This window comes from Struthio camelus, chromosome 2 (assembly GCF_040807025.1).
Source record: "Struthio camelus isolate bStrCam1 chromosome 2, bStrCam1.hap1, whole genome shotgun sequence".
NCBI classification, from domain to species: Eukaryota; Metazoa; Chordata; class Aves; order Struthioniformes; family Struthionidae; genus Struthio; species Struthio camelus.
Genome location: NC_090943.1, coordinates 62,522,200 through 62,540,627, shown reverse-complemented (window position 1 = coordinate 62,540,627; position 18,428 = coordinate 62,522,200). Strand labels below are relative to the sequence as shown.

Below are 18,428 nucleotides of genomic sequence, written 5' to 3'. Positions count from 1 at the left end.
GGAAGCACCCAAAAAAAGACAGCAAAATTCATCAGAAGAGGATTTACCGATTTCTTTCCTTCCCGACTCGGCAGTGGTAATTCCTACTCAAATGACCTTTGCCAATGTGAAGAGTCGGTGAAGAAATTGAGTAATACCTTACACAGCTATCTATGGCAATCGCTTTACATGGGCAAATGGTTACCATTACATTTCTAGAAAGCCCAGCCATTGCAGACTAACCTGGTAACAGCATTTGTCCCATCCTTGCTGACAAATACATCCTTGCTGCCTTGAGAGGTGCAATGAAAGCTCACACCTTAAACAGCAAGCAGGCTCACCTTACCTTCAATTCCCTTTTCTTCCCTGGCCACGAGCTGTTTGCTTTTCCAGTGATGAGTTTCAAGGCTGTGTAATCTCTACTGCCTTTCCTTCTCTCCCTCTGCATCTAGCTGAATACCATCCTTAATCACCCTTGCAACAGCTTTCAGCAGTGTCATGTCACTTTCCTTCACCTCAGATTCCTGCCTAGAAATGAATGGGCCTGGGAGCAGTTCAAATCCATATGAATCCTTTCTTAGGGTTAGGGAGAAAGCCAAGCAAAATTAGGGGCAAATGTAAACATGTAATACTTTCAAAAGAGTAAGTTGAAAGGGTGAAAAGAATCTAGGATTTGAATGCCTCTGTGACCGGAGCCAAATAATATTATCTAATTTATTCCCAGATTCCCAGGCAAGGTTCCTTCTTGCCTGATGCAGCCCTGATGACAGTGTGGCTGAAAAATGATGGGTATTCCTGGCACACAATCAAAGCATTCATGATTTTTACCCAACCCCTTTCCTTTAGGTAATTCAGTCCCTGCTGTGACACTATGAGCTGAATTGTTACCGCATATTTGGTCCCGAAATCAATTGTATGAGAAGCAAAAGAAAAAAAAAATCAATGCAATTTATTGTGGGACTTCAGAGTAATTGTTCTTTTCGCCAGCATGAAACTGAAAGATTTCTTACGGACTTTGAAAATGGGAGAAAACTGGGAAGGAGGAAGGAGAAATGTGTAGAAATTTGTTTGGGGTTGTAACAAAGCTCCTTGTCAGGACTGAAAACTCTAACCCTGGTCAAAAAAAATGGCTTTACTAGGAGCTTGTGAAAGCTGCTGCTCTTCTGCTAGTTACACAAAGGGCAAGGTTGGGGGCAGCTGTCAGGGCTGGCTATTCCCAGGTGTCCAGTTAACCGGGGCTGAAGCAGCTCTGGATGTCCCCAGCCCGGGACAGACCCTAGTGCCACCCTCAGACCCTCGCTTCATGGAGGGGTTTTTGCAGCCTCTGTTTCAGCTGTTGAGGATTGGATCTTGGAAACCAGCAACCGAGGACTTGATCCTACTCTCCGAGGCCTATCTACTTTGCAGAAAAGCAGTGCTGGAAAGCAGACAACCCTATTGGGGCAAAATTAAAATGGGGGTGATGGACAGCAGCCTCACCAGAGCTAAAGAGTGTGTCTGTATATTGGGCAGCTGCATTAGGTCGCATTTTCTGTGTTTGTTTTTTTGTTTTCCCCTCCCCTTCTATTTTGCTTTTTTGCAGTCCTCAGGCTTCTGTGTTATCTGTGTGGCTAGCTTAAATGGCGAGCAGGAGTGTTTTCTCTAGGAACGCTTGGAGCAAGGCAGGCTAAATATGATACCCCTCCCTATACAGAGTTATAGGGAGATGTTTTGGTGCCTGGGTGGCAGCTTCCCCCTCCTCTCCTGACTTGCACCTCTTCAGCACTGCTGGGCACGCGTTGCAGGCCGTGAGCACTCCTCCTCACGCTCCTTTTGGCCATTGTTGCTATCATTGCCTACCTAGAAACCCTCTTTCTGGGCAGCAGCAGGGATTAAGGAAGGTTTAGGCCCCCCATTTGGGTGCCCTCCTTTAGGGACATCCCCACTGAAAGCAGCCGCCAGGCTGGGAAGCATGAGTTCATGCCCAAGAGTAACTCTCAGTCTACCTAACTCCACAGGGCTGCGTTGCTATCTTGTGGCAGTGCACGCTAGCCTTTTCCACATCTTCCTGCAGATAGGGGCCTTGCATATGGTGAATTACTTGGTGTGAGGTAGGATAACAGGGGCAGAGTGGAGGGCTGACTACGGCACTGGCAGCACCCTTGCGCTGGTCACTGCTGGCCCTGGCAGACCGCCAGAGTAGTCTGCAAGAAAGCAGAGCGTACTTTAAACGGAGAAGTGCTTGCCTAGGGAAAGAAACTGGCTGCCAGCCTGCCAGCTTAGGGAGCATGAGGAGGGTTTCAGAAACTGCACCTTTTCCTATCCTACCCTCCTTCTTAACCCTCTAAAGGGTTTCTTGCATCTTTCTCGCTCGCTCTCTTAAAAAAAAAAAAAAAGCATTATAGTGTGAATCCCTCTGCTGTCTAAGCCCTCTTTCAAAACACAAGCAAATATTCCCACACAGATCCCTTCTACACAAAAGTAGTGTTTTTGCTACAACCAACTCAGCTCACATGCAGCCACTTGGGGAAAACGAGGCAAGCTGCTCACACGAACCTACCGCCCACATCCTCTTGTGAAACACCTGCAGGATTTGGAGATTAACCGGCTTTCCTGGCACAGAGGGAAATCCTCTTTCCCTGACTACTGAGACTTTGCATTCAATAGGATTTAAAATGCATCTGTATCATATCACCTACCAATCAAATCAAGCACTAAAACCCCAGCTTCTTCCCTTGCCTTTGCCACATAAATATCTGCTAAGATATTTAGCAATTTGAGACTGCTTTATCTATTGTGCCTCACCTCAGTGACCAAATGGTCAGTAGCAAGAAGGTGCTGGAAGCCTTTTTTGCAGCTAGTGATGGTTCTCCTCTTAGCACCCTTGGAAAAAAAGATATGGGAAAGACCAGAAAAGGTTAGGTGAAGAGGCAATACCTGGGGAAGTGATTTTCAGCATCAGTGAATTTCACACCTGGTGGAAGGGAGAGGAGCAGCTAAAACTCCTCAAATGCCTTCAGGGCTTTCACTTGTTTCCTTTCCAGATTGCAAATTGAGGTATATTGGACACAGCTCAGTGAGAAACAATTTTTTTTTTTTTTTTTTTTGGATTTGTGCTCCCCTTAAGGATACTAAGGAAAGGAGGAGGCACAGGGGACCAGAGCAGAGGGTGAGCGGTAGGAGGGAGCAGTGGGGAGGCTACTGCCAGCTCCCTCCTGGCACTGGTCGGTGGGGTTGGCTGCCAGTGCTGCCCTGCCCGGAGGGCTGAGCCCCCTTTGGGGCTGCCCAGCTCGTGGGGATCTGAACGTGGCCCGACGCTTGTTCTGCTGCGAAGCAATTTCTGAGAGCACCTCAGCAGACACCCTGGAGGCACTGGAGGTAAGGGAAGCAAGACGCGGCCCGGCCAGGAAAGTCGGGCTTTTCTGTTTTAGACAGGATCAGGTCCTACAGCTGGCTAGGGCCACAAGGTGGACCTGTCTCTAATGTTTCCTTAAGGCGAATATCTCTCCCTATACTGTGCAGGTTTTGGGGGGAAAGCTGCCCCTCTCCTCCAAAAGCTGCAGCTAGCCAGCAGGACAAGGCAGCCGTCGGCCTCCCTGCAACCAGGGGTGCGGCAGGCGGCTGCCATCGAGCAAAGCGTCCGACCGTCTCTCACGCGAGAAACGTGGATATCCTGGGAGACGTCCAAAGACAACGGAGTCAAAGATAAAAGATATTTTTATTTTATAAGCACGCCACACTGGAATCGAGCTGCAAATACTGCTCAGCGATGCCAGGAAGCACCGTTCAGAATCAAATTCACACAGGACAGCGGATTTATCCGGAGGGCGAGACTGTGCCATTCGCCCCCAGTATCTCATTGTAAAATGTGATGATCTTTATGGGCACATCAAGGCAGAGACATAACGGGGACAGTGCCGAACGCACCTCAGCATTAAAAATGTTCTTTTACGCCTATGCTTTAAGATTTGGTAAGGTTGTTTCATCAGCAAGCAGAGATTAAAAAAACCAAAAAACAAAACCAAAAAACTCTCCTCATTGCTCAGTTGCCAGGTTGTTTTTTTTTTTTTTGGTAAAATCAAGCTGCACAGCAATTTGCTATTTTGAAATCACCACTGGAGGGGCAAGGAGACACCACTTATTCTGCACAAGCACATACTGAGCAGAGAAGAGAAAGACAATTAAAGCGAGTGAAAACATCTCTGGCTCAGCAAGGTCTTTTGCTGCCAATCACTGGCAGCTGAGAGACCGCTTTGAGGAAGTATTGCAAGTATACTGTGTTATGTACTTATATTGTTACAGTCGTTCCTAGGCATCTGCTTTCGGGCATAGCCGAAACTGGGCATGGAATTAGCTGTACCTTTGATCCGACCTGTGGTGAGCAGTCCCAGATCACCCAACACCTGAAGGAAATTCCTTGGATTCAATTTATAAATCAGAGGGTTATTAGAGAGGAAATTCCCTGACAAATTCTCCTCCCTCCCAAAAAGAACAAAAAAAAAACAGGTAGATTTTTTTCTCTTGCTGAATGACAGCGAAGAGCTGTGTCCTCAGGCTCACCAAGCAGCATGAGAAGAAGGAAGATTTGCTTCTAGTGAGGAGGCAGCTGAAGACTTTTCTTAGGAAAAAGAAAAAAAAAAAAACCTCACACAAGGCAGTGGCAGGCTGGGATGCCCACTTTACCAACAGGTCAGGGGAGCACACAGCACAGCTTGCGTGACCCCATGCTTTCATGTCCCATAGGCACCACTAATGCATCGTCAGCACCCACCAGTGTCCCCTGGGCTGAATGCAGAGGAAGAGGTAGCAGGAGACACCAGGAGTCCTGGGCCATCATGCGGCACAGAGCAGTCAAGAGTCCAGGCCAGGGGCAGGCAGAAGGAAGCCTAGAAAAAGAGCAGCCTCTAGGATGCAACCCCCTCCCAAATGAGCAACCTCTTGAGCAATTAAACACACCTGGCATTATTTAATATTGAAAGCTGATGAACTGGGCTGCTGATGAGTAGTGCAAAAATATCTGCCTTACTCTGGTGAAGAGGGCTGTACGTTTCTTAATTTACAGAAGAAGATAGGAGAGTGAGATTGGTGGTGGCTGGGGTGGGGGCAGGAGGAGTCTGTAGTTGTCCAAAATAATGCAGCTCAGGGTACTGGCTAGCAATTATTCAAACCATAGGGTGTCTTCTGCTGGGATCAAAGCTGAAGTCGAGTGTTTTATCTACTCATTCAGGAGGGCAGGGGAAAAATGGATATTACAGCTTGCTATGAGTGGTGCCCAAACAGTATGTAATTAGTTCCCTGACAGTCCCACTTGCATATACTACCTAAGGCTCAAAGACGCCAACTTGGAGTAGACTTGCACGCATGTGATACGACTTGGGCAGGGACAGATGCACTCCATCCAAACAGGATGGATGTGTATGCGTGTGTGAGGGGGGGAGAGGAGTCACGCAGCAGCAGCATAGCCTGTGGCTTGGGAGTGTAATGCACAGGCTGTTGCTATGAAGAGGCCTAAAACTTTTTCAGATCTTTCCACAATTAAATAAGCACCAATTGGATGTACAGAGATAGGATTAGTCTGAATTATTGTTATTATTTACTTTAATTAATTCCCTTTTTAAAATTCTCCAGCCAATCAGTGGTGTTCCCAGCCACTTTTGTTTCCATGAAGACCTTTAAGCAAAATTTAGTTGGAGGAGGATCCAAATGATCCAGAAAAACAAATTCACCTGTCCCATCCCTTGAGGGACTGTACACACATTTACCCATCCTTCTATTTTACCCCTTGAGGCCAAGAAGGCCAATGGTATCCTGGGCTGCATTACAAAGAGCATTGCCAGGAGGTCAGGGGAGGTGACCCGTCCCTTCTATTCAGCCCTGGTGAGGCCTCACCCGGAGTGCTGTGTCCAGTTCTGGGCTCCCCAACATAACAGACACATGGAGGTCCTGGAGCGAGTCCAGTGAAGGGTCACTAAGGCAATAAAGGGACTGGAGCCTCTCTCAGATGAGGAAAGGCTGAGGGAGCTGGGCCTCTTCAGCCTGGAGGAGAGAAGACTGAGGGGGAATCTCATCAATGCGTATAGGTATCTGAAGGGAGGGTGTCAAGAGGATGGGGCCAGACTCTTCTCAGTGGTGCCCAGTGATAGGACGAGAGGCAATAAGCTCAAAGTGAGATGCAGAAAGGTCTGTCTGAAGATGAGGAAAAACTTCTTTACTGTGGGGATGACAGAGCACTGGACCAAGTTGCCCAGAGAGGTTGTGGAGTCTCCTCCCCTGGAGATACTCAAAAGCCATCTGGACACAATCCTGGGCAATGTGCTCTAGATGACTGTGCTTGAGTGGGGGGGTTGGACTAGATGATCTCCAGAGGTCCCTTCCAACCTCAACTGTTCTGTGATTCTGTGATCTGCAGATTACTGGCCCATCTATTTGCTAAACCTACCCTTCCTTGTTTTCACACTCAGGTTAATGCATTTTGTCTGTACTTCCTTTCCCCTGGGTAACTTGAGAAGCAGCTGGAAACTGGTCTGCTCTATAGCCTGCTCTGTCCACCCCATGGCCTGCTGTGGCAGGCAATATTGACGTGCTTCTCCAAAGAGCTTTCTTGGCCATCTGCTGTCATTCATGTGCCACTGCCTCAAGAGGGGACAGTATGCACGGATGTAGCCAAGCGGGCCAACTAAGCTCGGCCCTTCCACAGCTCACCCACATGCACACCTGACTGCAGTCTTTCCCCTATGCCCATGAACCCTGCCTAGGCCATGCTGAAATCAGCATGAGGACACGTCTGGAAGCAAGGAATGAAGGTGTCTGGACAATCTGACCTCTTATACACTGCGGTGTAAATGTCACCAAGATGATACCTGTAGCAGCCAGTCATTAAAGCATAAGAAGGACAGGTTGTCAAAGTCCTCAGAAGCTGGTTTTGGCATAAGTGATGTGTTCACATGTAATTGCTGTAATGCTAGATTCTGCAAAGAGGTCTCCTGTCTTCTGAGGAGCACGGTGCACATCATCTCAGGCTTTTACACACCCAGCTGGTAAAGCTTTCATGTTAAACCAAGAAGTTAAAAAAAAAACAACACGCATACATACACACAAAAAACAGTCCTTATCTGGCAAGGCTCTTTTAATGTTGTACTTTTACCAAACCACAGTACATACTTCAAATAAGGCCTAACAGATTATACTCTTTATAAATTTACAAACAGTTTATTCTCCTTAAAGAGATCATATTACTTTAATCAATCATCTTGTGTATTTCAATGAAGTATATGTTTATTCAAGCATAACATAGCAAATGTAGCCATAAATCTGTAGACTAAATGTCTATAACAGAGGAATCTCAGATACACTATACTTTCAGATTAGGATTTCTTTAATATACACATTTTTGTTTAAATAGGGTAACTGTCATATCCTGATTAAGCTTTCTCTTCCCAGGGGAAAAAAAAACTGCACTCAATAAAAAAAAAAACCTGTGGATTAGAATAACTGGAAAGAGACCACATCTTATTTCACCCACCAGGAAGCTGGACCAGCGTTGGAGGCATATAACCCTGGGACTGGCTTTCAACCTGGTTTGAAGGGACAGGGAGAGAGGCTGGTTTTGCTTTCCTGATCACTAAAGGCCTTGTGCCTTTACTGGGTACAGACTGCTTGACAACAGCATTGTGGCGGGAGTGAGATAGGAAAGCACAAGCTACATTTCTATCTCTAACCAAGAACCCAAGCTATTGAGAGCTGGCTGGCCAGTAGATACAGATTACTCACACATGGCAGACAGACAGAAAGTATTTTAAATAAAAAAAGGAGTAAAGGAAAATAGGGAGTAAAACAACCTGCCTCAGCAGCAATTTTGAGAATGTTTTGCTACTGCTGTGTTTATGAATCTATGTCTGAATCCTCATTCAGGTCCTACTGTCTGCTGATCCCTTTTCCTGCCTACTAGGCTACATCCATAGCCCAGACGGTGCTAGGTTGCTGTCTTGCCAAGCAAAGCTAGAGAAATAGGAGCACCTCACTAAATTGTGAAGACCCCAGGCAGTAGCTTGCTAAGAAATTGTGTTTTAAGACCCTCACGCTAATCACCATCATGGCCTGTGAATGGCAGGTGCTTCTGGAGAGTTATGACACAGATGGCTTCAATCCCGCTCTCAAAGACCAAGAAATAAGTTCCTGCTTCAGCCTAGTGTGTCCCTACCAGAGAACCAATGAGGAAGGAAAAAGAAAAAAAAAGACATGGAGACATAAACCAAATCCAAACCATGCAATTATAGTTGAATGACAAAATCAAAATACAAGCCTGCACCCCAGGTCCCACTTGCAACAGAGACAGATGGTTACTTTTCAAAGGCTGCAGCACCAGCCATTCTGTAGCTCCTACATAACAACAGTTTGGCAATAATTACCATGCACAAAGTAAAGGCCACTTATAAAACATCTCCATAAAAATATCTATTTATCTATATATCTCTCTCTATATATATGTCAGTAAGAAGCTTCAGACTGAGCACATCCCAAGCTCTCTGTAATGGGGAAAGACATTCAATCCCCATGAATTAATTTGATTCCCATGAATTGAAGCACTGTTTGTTAGGGTTAACATCTACGTGTAGGATTATGTCAGCACAAATCATTTCCAGCAGGCTGTCAAATCAGCAGGAGTCAAATGGGGTGGCAGAGCTGTCAAGGAGCTGAAGTCTTTCAGGAATATTGTGCTGAATTAAGTCATTGTATCAGAGGAGCTCCCTGAACTCTGGCTGCTCAATGAACAGCTAAGACTGAAGGTATTTTATGTCACACCTGCACAGCCCACTGATGTGTCTTGATCCACTGAAGAGCAGAGTGGAATTAAGGGCCTTCCTTACCAGGATATGAAGTGAAACCAACCATGCAAGGCAGATTTGTGGAAAGCAAATGCACAGTGCTTCAGAGTAAGACTTAATGGGAATCAAGTGATGCCTTGGCCTTCTCTATTCAGAAGTGGCTTTGAGGCCATATCTTAAGTACTTGGGGCTTCAAAAGATCAGACACAATGTAGGAGTTGCAGCAGAGTGAGTATAATATCTCAGGAACTCCAAATAGAGAAGCAGGTTTTGGTTTTCCCCCATCTAAGTGAGATTAGATGCTGGTCCAATGAAAACAAAACTTTTTCATAAGCCGTGTTAAGAATTTTCTTGGACATGCTAATAGCTGAAATCTGTGCGAATAGTGAGGTGTTGCTCCTGTTGAGATGGATCTTTAAAACTCCAGGTGATTAAAACTGTTAGAGGCAATGCCTTTATAACATCACTATAAAAACTTCAGAGGATACACTGGCCTTTTGCATGTGCCACAAAAGCGCAAGGGAAAGGTGCAGCTGAGGATTAATTACGACTGCTTGTGCACCTGAAGAAACTGGAAGATAGCTTTTCCCAGACATTTGTTTTAGAATTTACAGCTCCTGGGAAAAATACAAACTGAACAAAACAAGGTGAGTATGCTGAATGGATGAAGTGTAGATGCGTGTTTTTAGACTCTCTTTGCCAGACAAGGCTGTAATTTTGGGACCAATGCAAGCAGGTTATAAAATAAAGCTGCAGATGGTGGAAAACAAACTTTTACTTTTAGTCACTGAGTACTATAAACAGAAAAAAAACTGCTGCAAATATAACACACCATATGAGTTTAGCAACATACAACCTTTCCACTAAATTAGTCACATATTAGGGAGGTGTTTTACTGACAGCTGTGGGGGACTTTACATATCATGACAGTAAAAGGTGGTGAGAGGAGGCTTTTCTAAACTAGAGGAGGAAATGGGAAAAAACAGAACGGTTTCTTAGTCAGTATTTTTTTCCATTTGGCCTTGGGCAGTGGGTAGGGGGTTTGGAAAGACAAACAAGGAGGAGTTAGATCTGTATAGCATTTCGCTTCTACACCAAGCACTTTACACTGGGCTTCAGGGTGTGCTCCAATGGGAATTTGTGTTTGTTGCCTTGCCCCGTTGCAGCAGTTTATATCCCAAGGATAAAGATCACATCAATGCAAGTTACACAAAAAAACTCTGCAAACAGGCCTTGATTTTATAGCAGAACCTGAAGCAAAACTAGCTATATTGATATGGCCTCCAGTCATCCCAATATAGGTCAGTGCTAATTGTGGCATACCATAAATTTATTTTTAAATATTTACCTCCTACAGGTATTTAAGGCCAAGCAATACTCACTTGTCGGACCAGTCCTGTGAATGATTTATGAACTGTGCCAAGGTCAGACTGCTTCAGGGATACACAGTAGCTGTGAGGATGCTCAATTTAGAGAATGAATATTAACATAAATAGGATGACTGCCTTGTGTTTATTCAGCCAAGTCTATTTACCTCACACGCTTGCATGTGGCTTAAAAAAAAAAAAAAAAAAGGGCACAGAGTTGGCTGGTTGCCCCACTGCTAATTTGCTAATCAAAGCCATGACTGAATGTAGGAGATCTGTTAGGCTAGGGATTTCCCAGATGAAGCATGCTTCAACCTGACTTGCATCACCTGAAGTTATTGCTTGCTGGCTGATTCAAGAGTTTGTTGACTTGCTCCAGTGGCTCCTTCCAGTTTGCCTTAAACAGGAGTTTCTTGATAGCCTACAGACTGGAAAATGGGACCAGTGGGGAAAGGACGGGAGAAAGGGGAAAACAGACAGGGCCAGGCAGCAACACACCTAAGAAATGCCTTTGAAGCAAGGCCAGACCAAGCGTTAGAACAGCCTGAGACTCGTGATTTTTGTGCCTTGCCACCAACCACCTAGAGCACCTCACTTAAGTTTCATGCCTTCAACTGTAATCTTACCACAGCCTTTTGAAAAACACGTGAAAGACAGGAGAAGCTCAAATGTTTTAGCTAAAAAGTATGAACATGGTATATGAATAGCTACGTCACTGTACCTATCCTAAATCCCTAGCTGGAAGGCAAAAAGAAACTCTTTCTGGTATTGTTTATTGTTTAGCATGCTAAACTTTCCCTCAAATTGTGTAATTCCAGTAATTTACATTTCCTGTTTCTTAGAAAATGTCATCTACCTGCCTTGACATGAATTTTCAATAAATATGACCCTATTATAGCAGCCCTTTGCTAGAATCCAGAATGACAGTTAATATTATCAGTATAAATGTCCTTATGCTCTAATAATCAATATGGTAGGAGTACATTTGTGACATTCAGAGAGAACAGAATTAATTCTGTGAAATGCAAGCTTGAGGAAATATCCATTTGCTATGCCCTATTACATACTAGAGCAGTAACATCAATAAGTGCTTAAACAAAGGATACAGATTGCTCTCATGATAATTGTTTAATTCAGATGCTTTTCCAGTAAAAAAAATTACTAGTAGGAGCACAAGCAGACATTATTGGAAGCTGATGTGTCACAGAAGGAATAGGATGTATTAACTTTGTTATTTGATCTAAATCTATTTGCAGAATACTTTCATCCCAAACCCCTTTTCACAGGAGCAGTTCTGGTTGTGCTTTTTATCACCTATAATAATTGCTTCCCTTTGATCATATGCCATTTTGAAAATGGAAAACTACTCAAAAAAAAACCCCACACTCCATGCGGGTATCTGTTCATACCAGAATTTCCTTTTTATATGAAGTGACTTTTTAAATGGAGTTTATCAGCTATTTTTCTTCCTCGTTCTTAAACTGATGGCATAGTCAGGGTTTACAGCATAGTGCTTTAAGAAGTCTGCCTATATGTGAAAGTCAGAGTTACATGGAGTACTACAAAGCAAACCGTGTTATGGATTCTTAAATAAATATTTTTTAGGTCACTAGGTACAAGTTTGCTCTCATTCGAAGCATCAGGAGAAGTACTGAAGGGCAAAGTCTGAGGTTATCTCCAGAATTGCACTTAATTTCAAGTACGAGTGATTTTGCTAGCACTGCTTGCTCCTGGATTTGAAACAAGTTTGGTATAATTATGTTATCTGCCGTATACCCACACTACGGCAGTAATTACTCAAGAGCTGTAGACATCTCCTCCAAAACAGCCTTGTTATTTCAATGTGCACGTGCACAGCCCCAAACTTCTGACCTCAGTGAAGCACACGTTGCGACAGCAAGAGGCAAAAACTTTACTCCTTTGTGTCACGGTGCACAAGTATCAGAAGTGGCTTGAACTTGAAGAACCTTTGCTCCAGTATCTTTGCCCCAGGACTTTCCTATATAAATGAGAAATATTCCTTTGGTCCCTGGGACTGTGTTTCCCTCCAGGGATTACAACAGTCAGCACAAACAGTCAAAACCTGGTCACAAGGCAGCACAGGCCTTTTTACCACAATTATGTTCTGCAAGGCGCATTAAAGGTCTGGGGCAGGGCCAAGGCTTTGGAACAGTGGCTAAGGCAATTTATTCTGTAGACAGAGCAACAGGTTGGGACAGTCAGAGTCCTGCTGACTCTGGTGATTGTGGCATTGATGTGTCCTTGACTAGATTTCACACTCTTTTACTCAAGTGCACTTAAAGAGTTTTTATAAAAAGAGCTACATTAAAGCCTGATAAAGCAGTTTATTAAGAGAAACAGACCCAAGTCAGCGGAGCCGTGCATACATTTTCTTGATGACTTCAATACCAGGCTCACGTTCATAAAGGACAGGACAGACCTATGGTAGGAAAGGAAGGCAAATGACGCACAGCAAGTCATTTTTAGAGTGGAACTTGTGCAAAGCAGGCAAGGCTGCAGATTCTGCAGCAAGTAACCGAAGCGGTGGCAGAACCTGGTGCTGCTGTTGTGCAAAACAGTCAGAACGGGGGAAAAACTCCAGAAAGGGAGTTATTTCGTCTGTATCAAAACGCTATGCTCTGATGCTCAGTCAACCTCCACAGGGGCATATTTACACCACCCAAGACTCTTGGCCGCAACACGTCATCAGGGCTGCTTGATGGAGGAAGAACCTAAACGCACTTTAAATTCTTTCCTGTTTTTGCTTAACCTCTCTTCTTATGTATAACTGCATTCTGAAGTCCTTTTATTTCATATACCTTGCACCTTTTCTTATGAGGCAGAAATTTCAGTCCTTTCCAAACTGATTTTCTGGTACTAGAGAAGGCAAAATTACAGACAATGATCAGAACGTACAAAGCATGAGGAAACAGATGTTAGGCTAATTAAAAGTATTTAGAATTTCTTTCTTTTTTTTTTTTTAATTCACCGATTTGTTTTCTAATAGAACCTCAGTTAAAAGGAAAGACATTCACAGAAGATATTAGGCGTGCATATGTATTTTCCTTCTTTCATTCTAATTTACAAGCTGTTGCTTTTAGAAGGTAAAGCTTCCATTTCATTTCTGTAGGATGGATAAACAAACGTTATTAACAAAATTTAGGTTCTGCTTTTCTAAAAAAAGACACCCTTACAGAGTCACCATACTTGCTGGAATGTAAAATAATCCAAGGGAGAAACCATATCAAAAGCTATTGCTTATCAAACAGTTTCACGTTTCAATAGAAACCCTGGAAATTAGATGCATCTGCCATTACAACTCTGTTCTAAAGAGTACTCTGTTCTAAATAAGATGTAATTTAGAGTCTTTTAAACTGAATTCTTATCACTACATTAAACTTGTATATATACACTTGTACACATACACTACTGCTTTGGCAGTCTTAGTAAATTGATAACAACCATCCTTTCATATACATCATGCCAGCTAGAGCATGATATTAAAATGCTGCCATACCTTCGAAGTGGTAACTGCTATGCGAGATACGAAGGGTACAGGTAAGGTTTAAGACAACAAAAATACAATGCAGAAATACTCTAGAAATAGGTATCTTTAACTGGTACTATTTAATACATCTGAACTTGCTATCAGTAAATATGGAATAAGCAGTGTTGGAACGACTTGATTAAAAAATAAGACTTTGAAATGTTTGTTTCCCCTACAGGCTGTATTGACATCAAAATTAGATTTTCAGTATTTGGCTCTTTAGAGTTCTGTAACTCATTACCTGGAGGGGGGTGTGTGTGTTGTGAATGATGATCCAAATATTGCTTACATTATTTCACTAACACTGAGACTCCTAATGCTGAGCCCAATCTTGCTCTCTTCAGAGTTGGTGGCAACTTTGCCACTGGTTCCAGTGGAATCAGGAATGGGCCTTTTAGAAGCACAGCTGGCCCCAACTAGCACAAGGAGTTACATTTTCCTGTGCACTGAAAATAGGTGAAGCAATTAAAACAGCTGATATGAGTGTGATTATTTTAATATTGTTTGGGGGAAAGTAGAGTTTTATTGAAAGCAGGATTCACTCTCCTCTCCATCAGATTTTCCACCTACAGGAAAATGGATAGTACTTGTCAAACACTATGGATTTTTGGCATAAATAAGAATGGGTGAAGTAAACTAAGGACCTTGTTTTGACTTCCAAGAACAGAAACAGAGGAAGAAATCCTCAGAGTATATATGATGCTAGCAAAAACACACACACTACTTTTCTGAGCCTGCTCCTCCTTCGTTCCTAAGGCTCCTGAGTGGCCAGCACTTGTAATTAGACACACACCATTCTTGAAAATGGAAATACAAAGCAGGTAGCCAGGAAGTCACCCACAGTCATGAGATGCCCATATAGAGACCAGCTGCCAGTCTACGATAGCATGGCTAAGGTCTAGTTTAAGGAGAAACAGAACCATTAACGTAGCTCTCAGGATGAATTCTAATAATTAATTCAAAGTGGTTGTAGAGTTATGAAAGTGACTTATCAGGAAAATAATGACAAGTCTGAAGATTATCAGCATTTTAACATAGCATAAATCAACTTCATGTAAAGAGGTCCCTGGTGTTCAGTGTAATAGAGAGATGCAGATGTCTGCAAATTAAGAAACAAACCTCTCTGTTAAGAAACAAACCCTGAAATGTTCAAATTTAAGACACTAGTTTACAGCTTCCACATGTGCACTCATCCAAGGTTATTTTCTAGAGATACTTGCTTGCAGGGTAATGAGAGATCAGCTGGTAAACTTTTAGCAAATCAGTGGCTGGATGTCACAGACCTCACTACCCTAACCCAGACATCTGTCAGTAGTTTGGCCAAAGACTCAGGTAGGCAGAGACCTAATTGTCTCTCCCTGCTAGCTCCATGCTGAGGCACTTGGCAAATCCGCACAGCAGCTGTCCGGTTTCTCTCTCTCACGTGAGGACTTGGAGGACTCTTGTCTCTCAGGTTGTGAGAGTCTGATCCCCCTCCCAAACATTACATTCAGATTAGAAAGTGAACAATTCAAATGCCAGTCTATGCAAATGATGCTATATTCCCTCCTCATGACAACTTGAAGTTACAGGCAAGGATTTTTTTTTTTTTTTTTTTTTTTTTTTTTAAAGAAAGTGGACCGAAATACTATTTCAAAAAACTCAAATTAAATATAACATATGGAAAAGAACAAGAACTCTTTCAATCACAAAGACATCTGTGATTGAGACATGGAACAACTGAAGTATCGTGCTGAATAGTTTGTGGTGCAAGTTAGATTCATTCCATGTTTTAATGTTTTCCAAGGGGTGGAGACTCATCTTACACCCATCATTAAACAAGGATAAGGGCTCATCCACTCAATTAAGCACAAGAGAAAGAGGTTAACACTGGAGGCAAGGCAAAAGACTGCAGAGCACAAGAGTGACAACGGTGGCTTTCATTCCTACCTGAACCTATCTGCCACAAATTTACCTGAGGAACAACCAATATATATATATTTTTTTTTAAATTTGACAATGTTTTATATGCTAAGTCCAAATTCATAAAATGAAGAAATCAATGGGTTTGATCGGTTTGAAATCCACGTTCAGCAAATCCAGAAGAGCACTTTATGCTACCATCCTTAAATCAAACTATTTGGTCTTGTCTCCCTATCTGACAAATTGTGCTTCTAACTTTCTTGCCAGGTAAGACTCCAGTATTTTCCTCCATGAAATCTTTTTGCTTGTTTGTTTCATTTTATAGCATCAGCTAGAAAAATGAAAGATACAATGCAAAGAGAAAAGGAAATTAAAGATGGCAGCTTTGCTCAGTGTATCAGATTGCAGATCTGAATTTACAAAAATAAATCTTTCTTGCAAGCAAAAAATGAAATAAATCTGTGCATACTAAACCCATCAATATGAAAGACTAGGTAAATCTAAAACTGTCATGAGCGTAAATACTTCTAAAGAGAAACTTTTGGTACTGTTGCTTTGCTTCTTGGGCTCAAGAAACGCCTTACAATACATTCATTTCTTTATTCTGTTCCACTGCACAAACTACCCATAAGGACTTAAAATTTCTAGCAAGCCAGACCACTGGAGAACCATGTTCCCGTGCAGAGGGCAAGCTAAAGCTACTTTACTGCCACCGATGCATATTAGCTCTTCAGGCTGCCCCCTCGCCGTTACTAGAAATGGCCTGCCAACTTCTCAGGTGGCATCTGAAACTCCCCTGGTTCATGTGACACTGATCCATGCTGCGCTTGATATTGTCCTTGCTGTTCCTAAAACTGCCTTAACAGGGAGTAAAGTAGTTCAGGTAGATCTGTGGATTGAAAGTTAACTCTTTTCTAGCACTGTTTCTCTCATATTCTTTCTGAGCAGTTTCCAATTTCTTCTGTTTCACCTTCCTGCCTGAGAGGACACTTAACAGCAGCTTTCTCACCAAAGGGATAAAAAACCAAAACAGTTAAAGAATGAATCGCTATGCCAACGTTGGAAAAAATATTATGTGAAGCCTGTCGGCTCAAATGCATTCACTAGAGCTGTACTAATACTTCTGCGACAGCCTGTAAAAAAGAAACAGAAGCAAACGAGGTCTGGCTCTAATTCCCTACTACAATGCTTATGCCTAGGTACAGGACACGCCAACATGTCACGGCTAGAGCCCAGTTTAACCTGGCCTCAGCTCACCAGTGGCACAGTCAAAGATACAGAAACAGACTACGTCTACAGACTCACACCGCATCGTCATCCTTCAGAGTCCAACAAAATAACAGAAAACTAAAGCCTCCTGTGCTTTATGATACTCCTCTCCGGTAGCAGTAGTAATAGTAACAGTATTTTTACATCGCTGATAAGTAGTGTACACAATCAAAGTGCCTGGGTCAAAAGGATGGTGCCTGACAGGGTTGGCACTGACTGATGGCATTCTGAAAAACTGGCAAGATATGATTCGCGTTGAGCACCAACCCGCTTCTCCCTGTCCCGGCCCCAACCCTCAAACCCCCAGTTCAAACGACACCAACGTGAAACTTCATATGATGTAGGTCAGGGGATTATGGCAGCCTGTCTGGAAGTGACTGGTCATAAAGAAAAAAAAAATGCCGAGAACAACGCTCTGCCGCTTGTTCTCAAGACTGAACTATCCACATTTTAAACAGCTTTTAAAAAATGTAAAAAACCGGCCCCGTTTATCATCACAGGTATTCTTGAATACCTCTAAATGCACACAGAAAAAGACAAGTATTACTGGAAATCTTAACCAATGCTGAAGCTGTAAAGCTGCTCTTTGTTGTAGTTGTTTGGATACAGAAGGGGCAATTTGCTGTAAATAAATATTAAAAAGTATTTCACCTAAATGCTTGCAATATTCTTTTTTGTATTTTCTCCAGTCTCAATGTTTTTGTTTTTTCCTCTGTCACTCGCTCCTCCAGTTGTGCTGATCTTTTTACCGTACATGTGCTCGAGAGTCCGAAGTAGTTTCCTCTCCTCACCGAAAGAGTTTCCCCCATCCCCCTCCCCGGCTGGTACCCCCACGCCCCAGCCCCCCGGGCTCAGATGAGCCATTCCTTTTTGCTCTCGTCGATGGTCTCCGTGAAGTTGGGGTCATTGTTCATGATGGCCGCGTCCGCGCTCTCGGCCGACTCTGCCCCTTTGGCCTCGTTGGTGTGGTAGGTGCCCTTATGGCGAAACATGTAGCGGATCAGGAACACCAGGGTGCAGAGGATGGTGAAGATCACCACTGCGATGACACCTAAGCAGAGGAGAGGAGAAAACACAGAAGTAGGGGAGAGACAAGCCACGTGCATTGGGGATGGAGACACTTCTGTACACTTCCCAATCGGATGGACGTACGTGTCTATTGTAGCCCCTCAATAGCGCCTATAAAATACATTTCATATATTCACTATTGGCTCACTCTGCTCACTAGGCACCAGCTCCACATAATTTCAGATGTAACGGCTTTATCCTCAGACCTATTCTCTACTGTGCCCCCTGCAGTAGTCTGCTTGGGGTTCAGCCCTCTTTTGTAGGGGCATCATACATTTTGCCCTCTTAGGCATAGGTAAGTATGTGCTAAAACAGCGCTTTTCCTTTTTGGCCCTACTCTCTAGGCCAAATGCCTGTCTCCCAGGTGAAGACGTTACAAAGTTCTCAGGCCAAAAAATTTTGCAGTCAGCCAGAAACATTTTATATCATTTTTGCTAACTGATGCTTTGGACAAAATCGTTTGTTTACGGTCTGAGTTTTCTAAGGAATGCA

The 18,428-nt window shown here is 43.3% G+C and overlaps 1 protein-coding gene across 2 annotated transcripts in view; it reads right to left on the bottom strand.

Moving 5' to 3' along the window:
• Positions 1-7,058: 7,058 nt before the first annotated feature.
• CNTNAP2 (contactin associated protein 2) overlaps positions 7,059-18,428 on the bottom strand; it is a 1,135,762-nt gene continuing 1,124,392 nt past the window's right edge. For both annotated transcript variants that reach the window (XM_068936036.1, XM_068936037.1), the window contains one exon: positions 7,059-17,919. In XM_068936036.1, the coding sequence (XP_068792137.1) occupies positions 17,720-17,919 (200 nt within the window). In that variant the 3' untranslated portion in view covers positions 7,059-17,719. The remainder of the gene's footprint in view (positions 17,920-18,428) is intronic.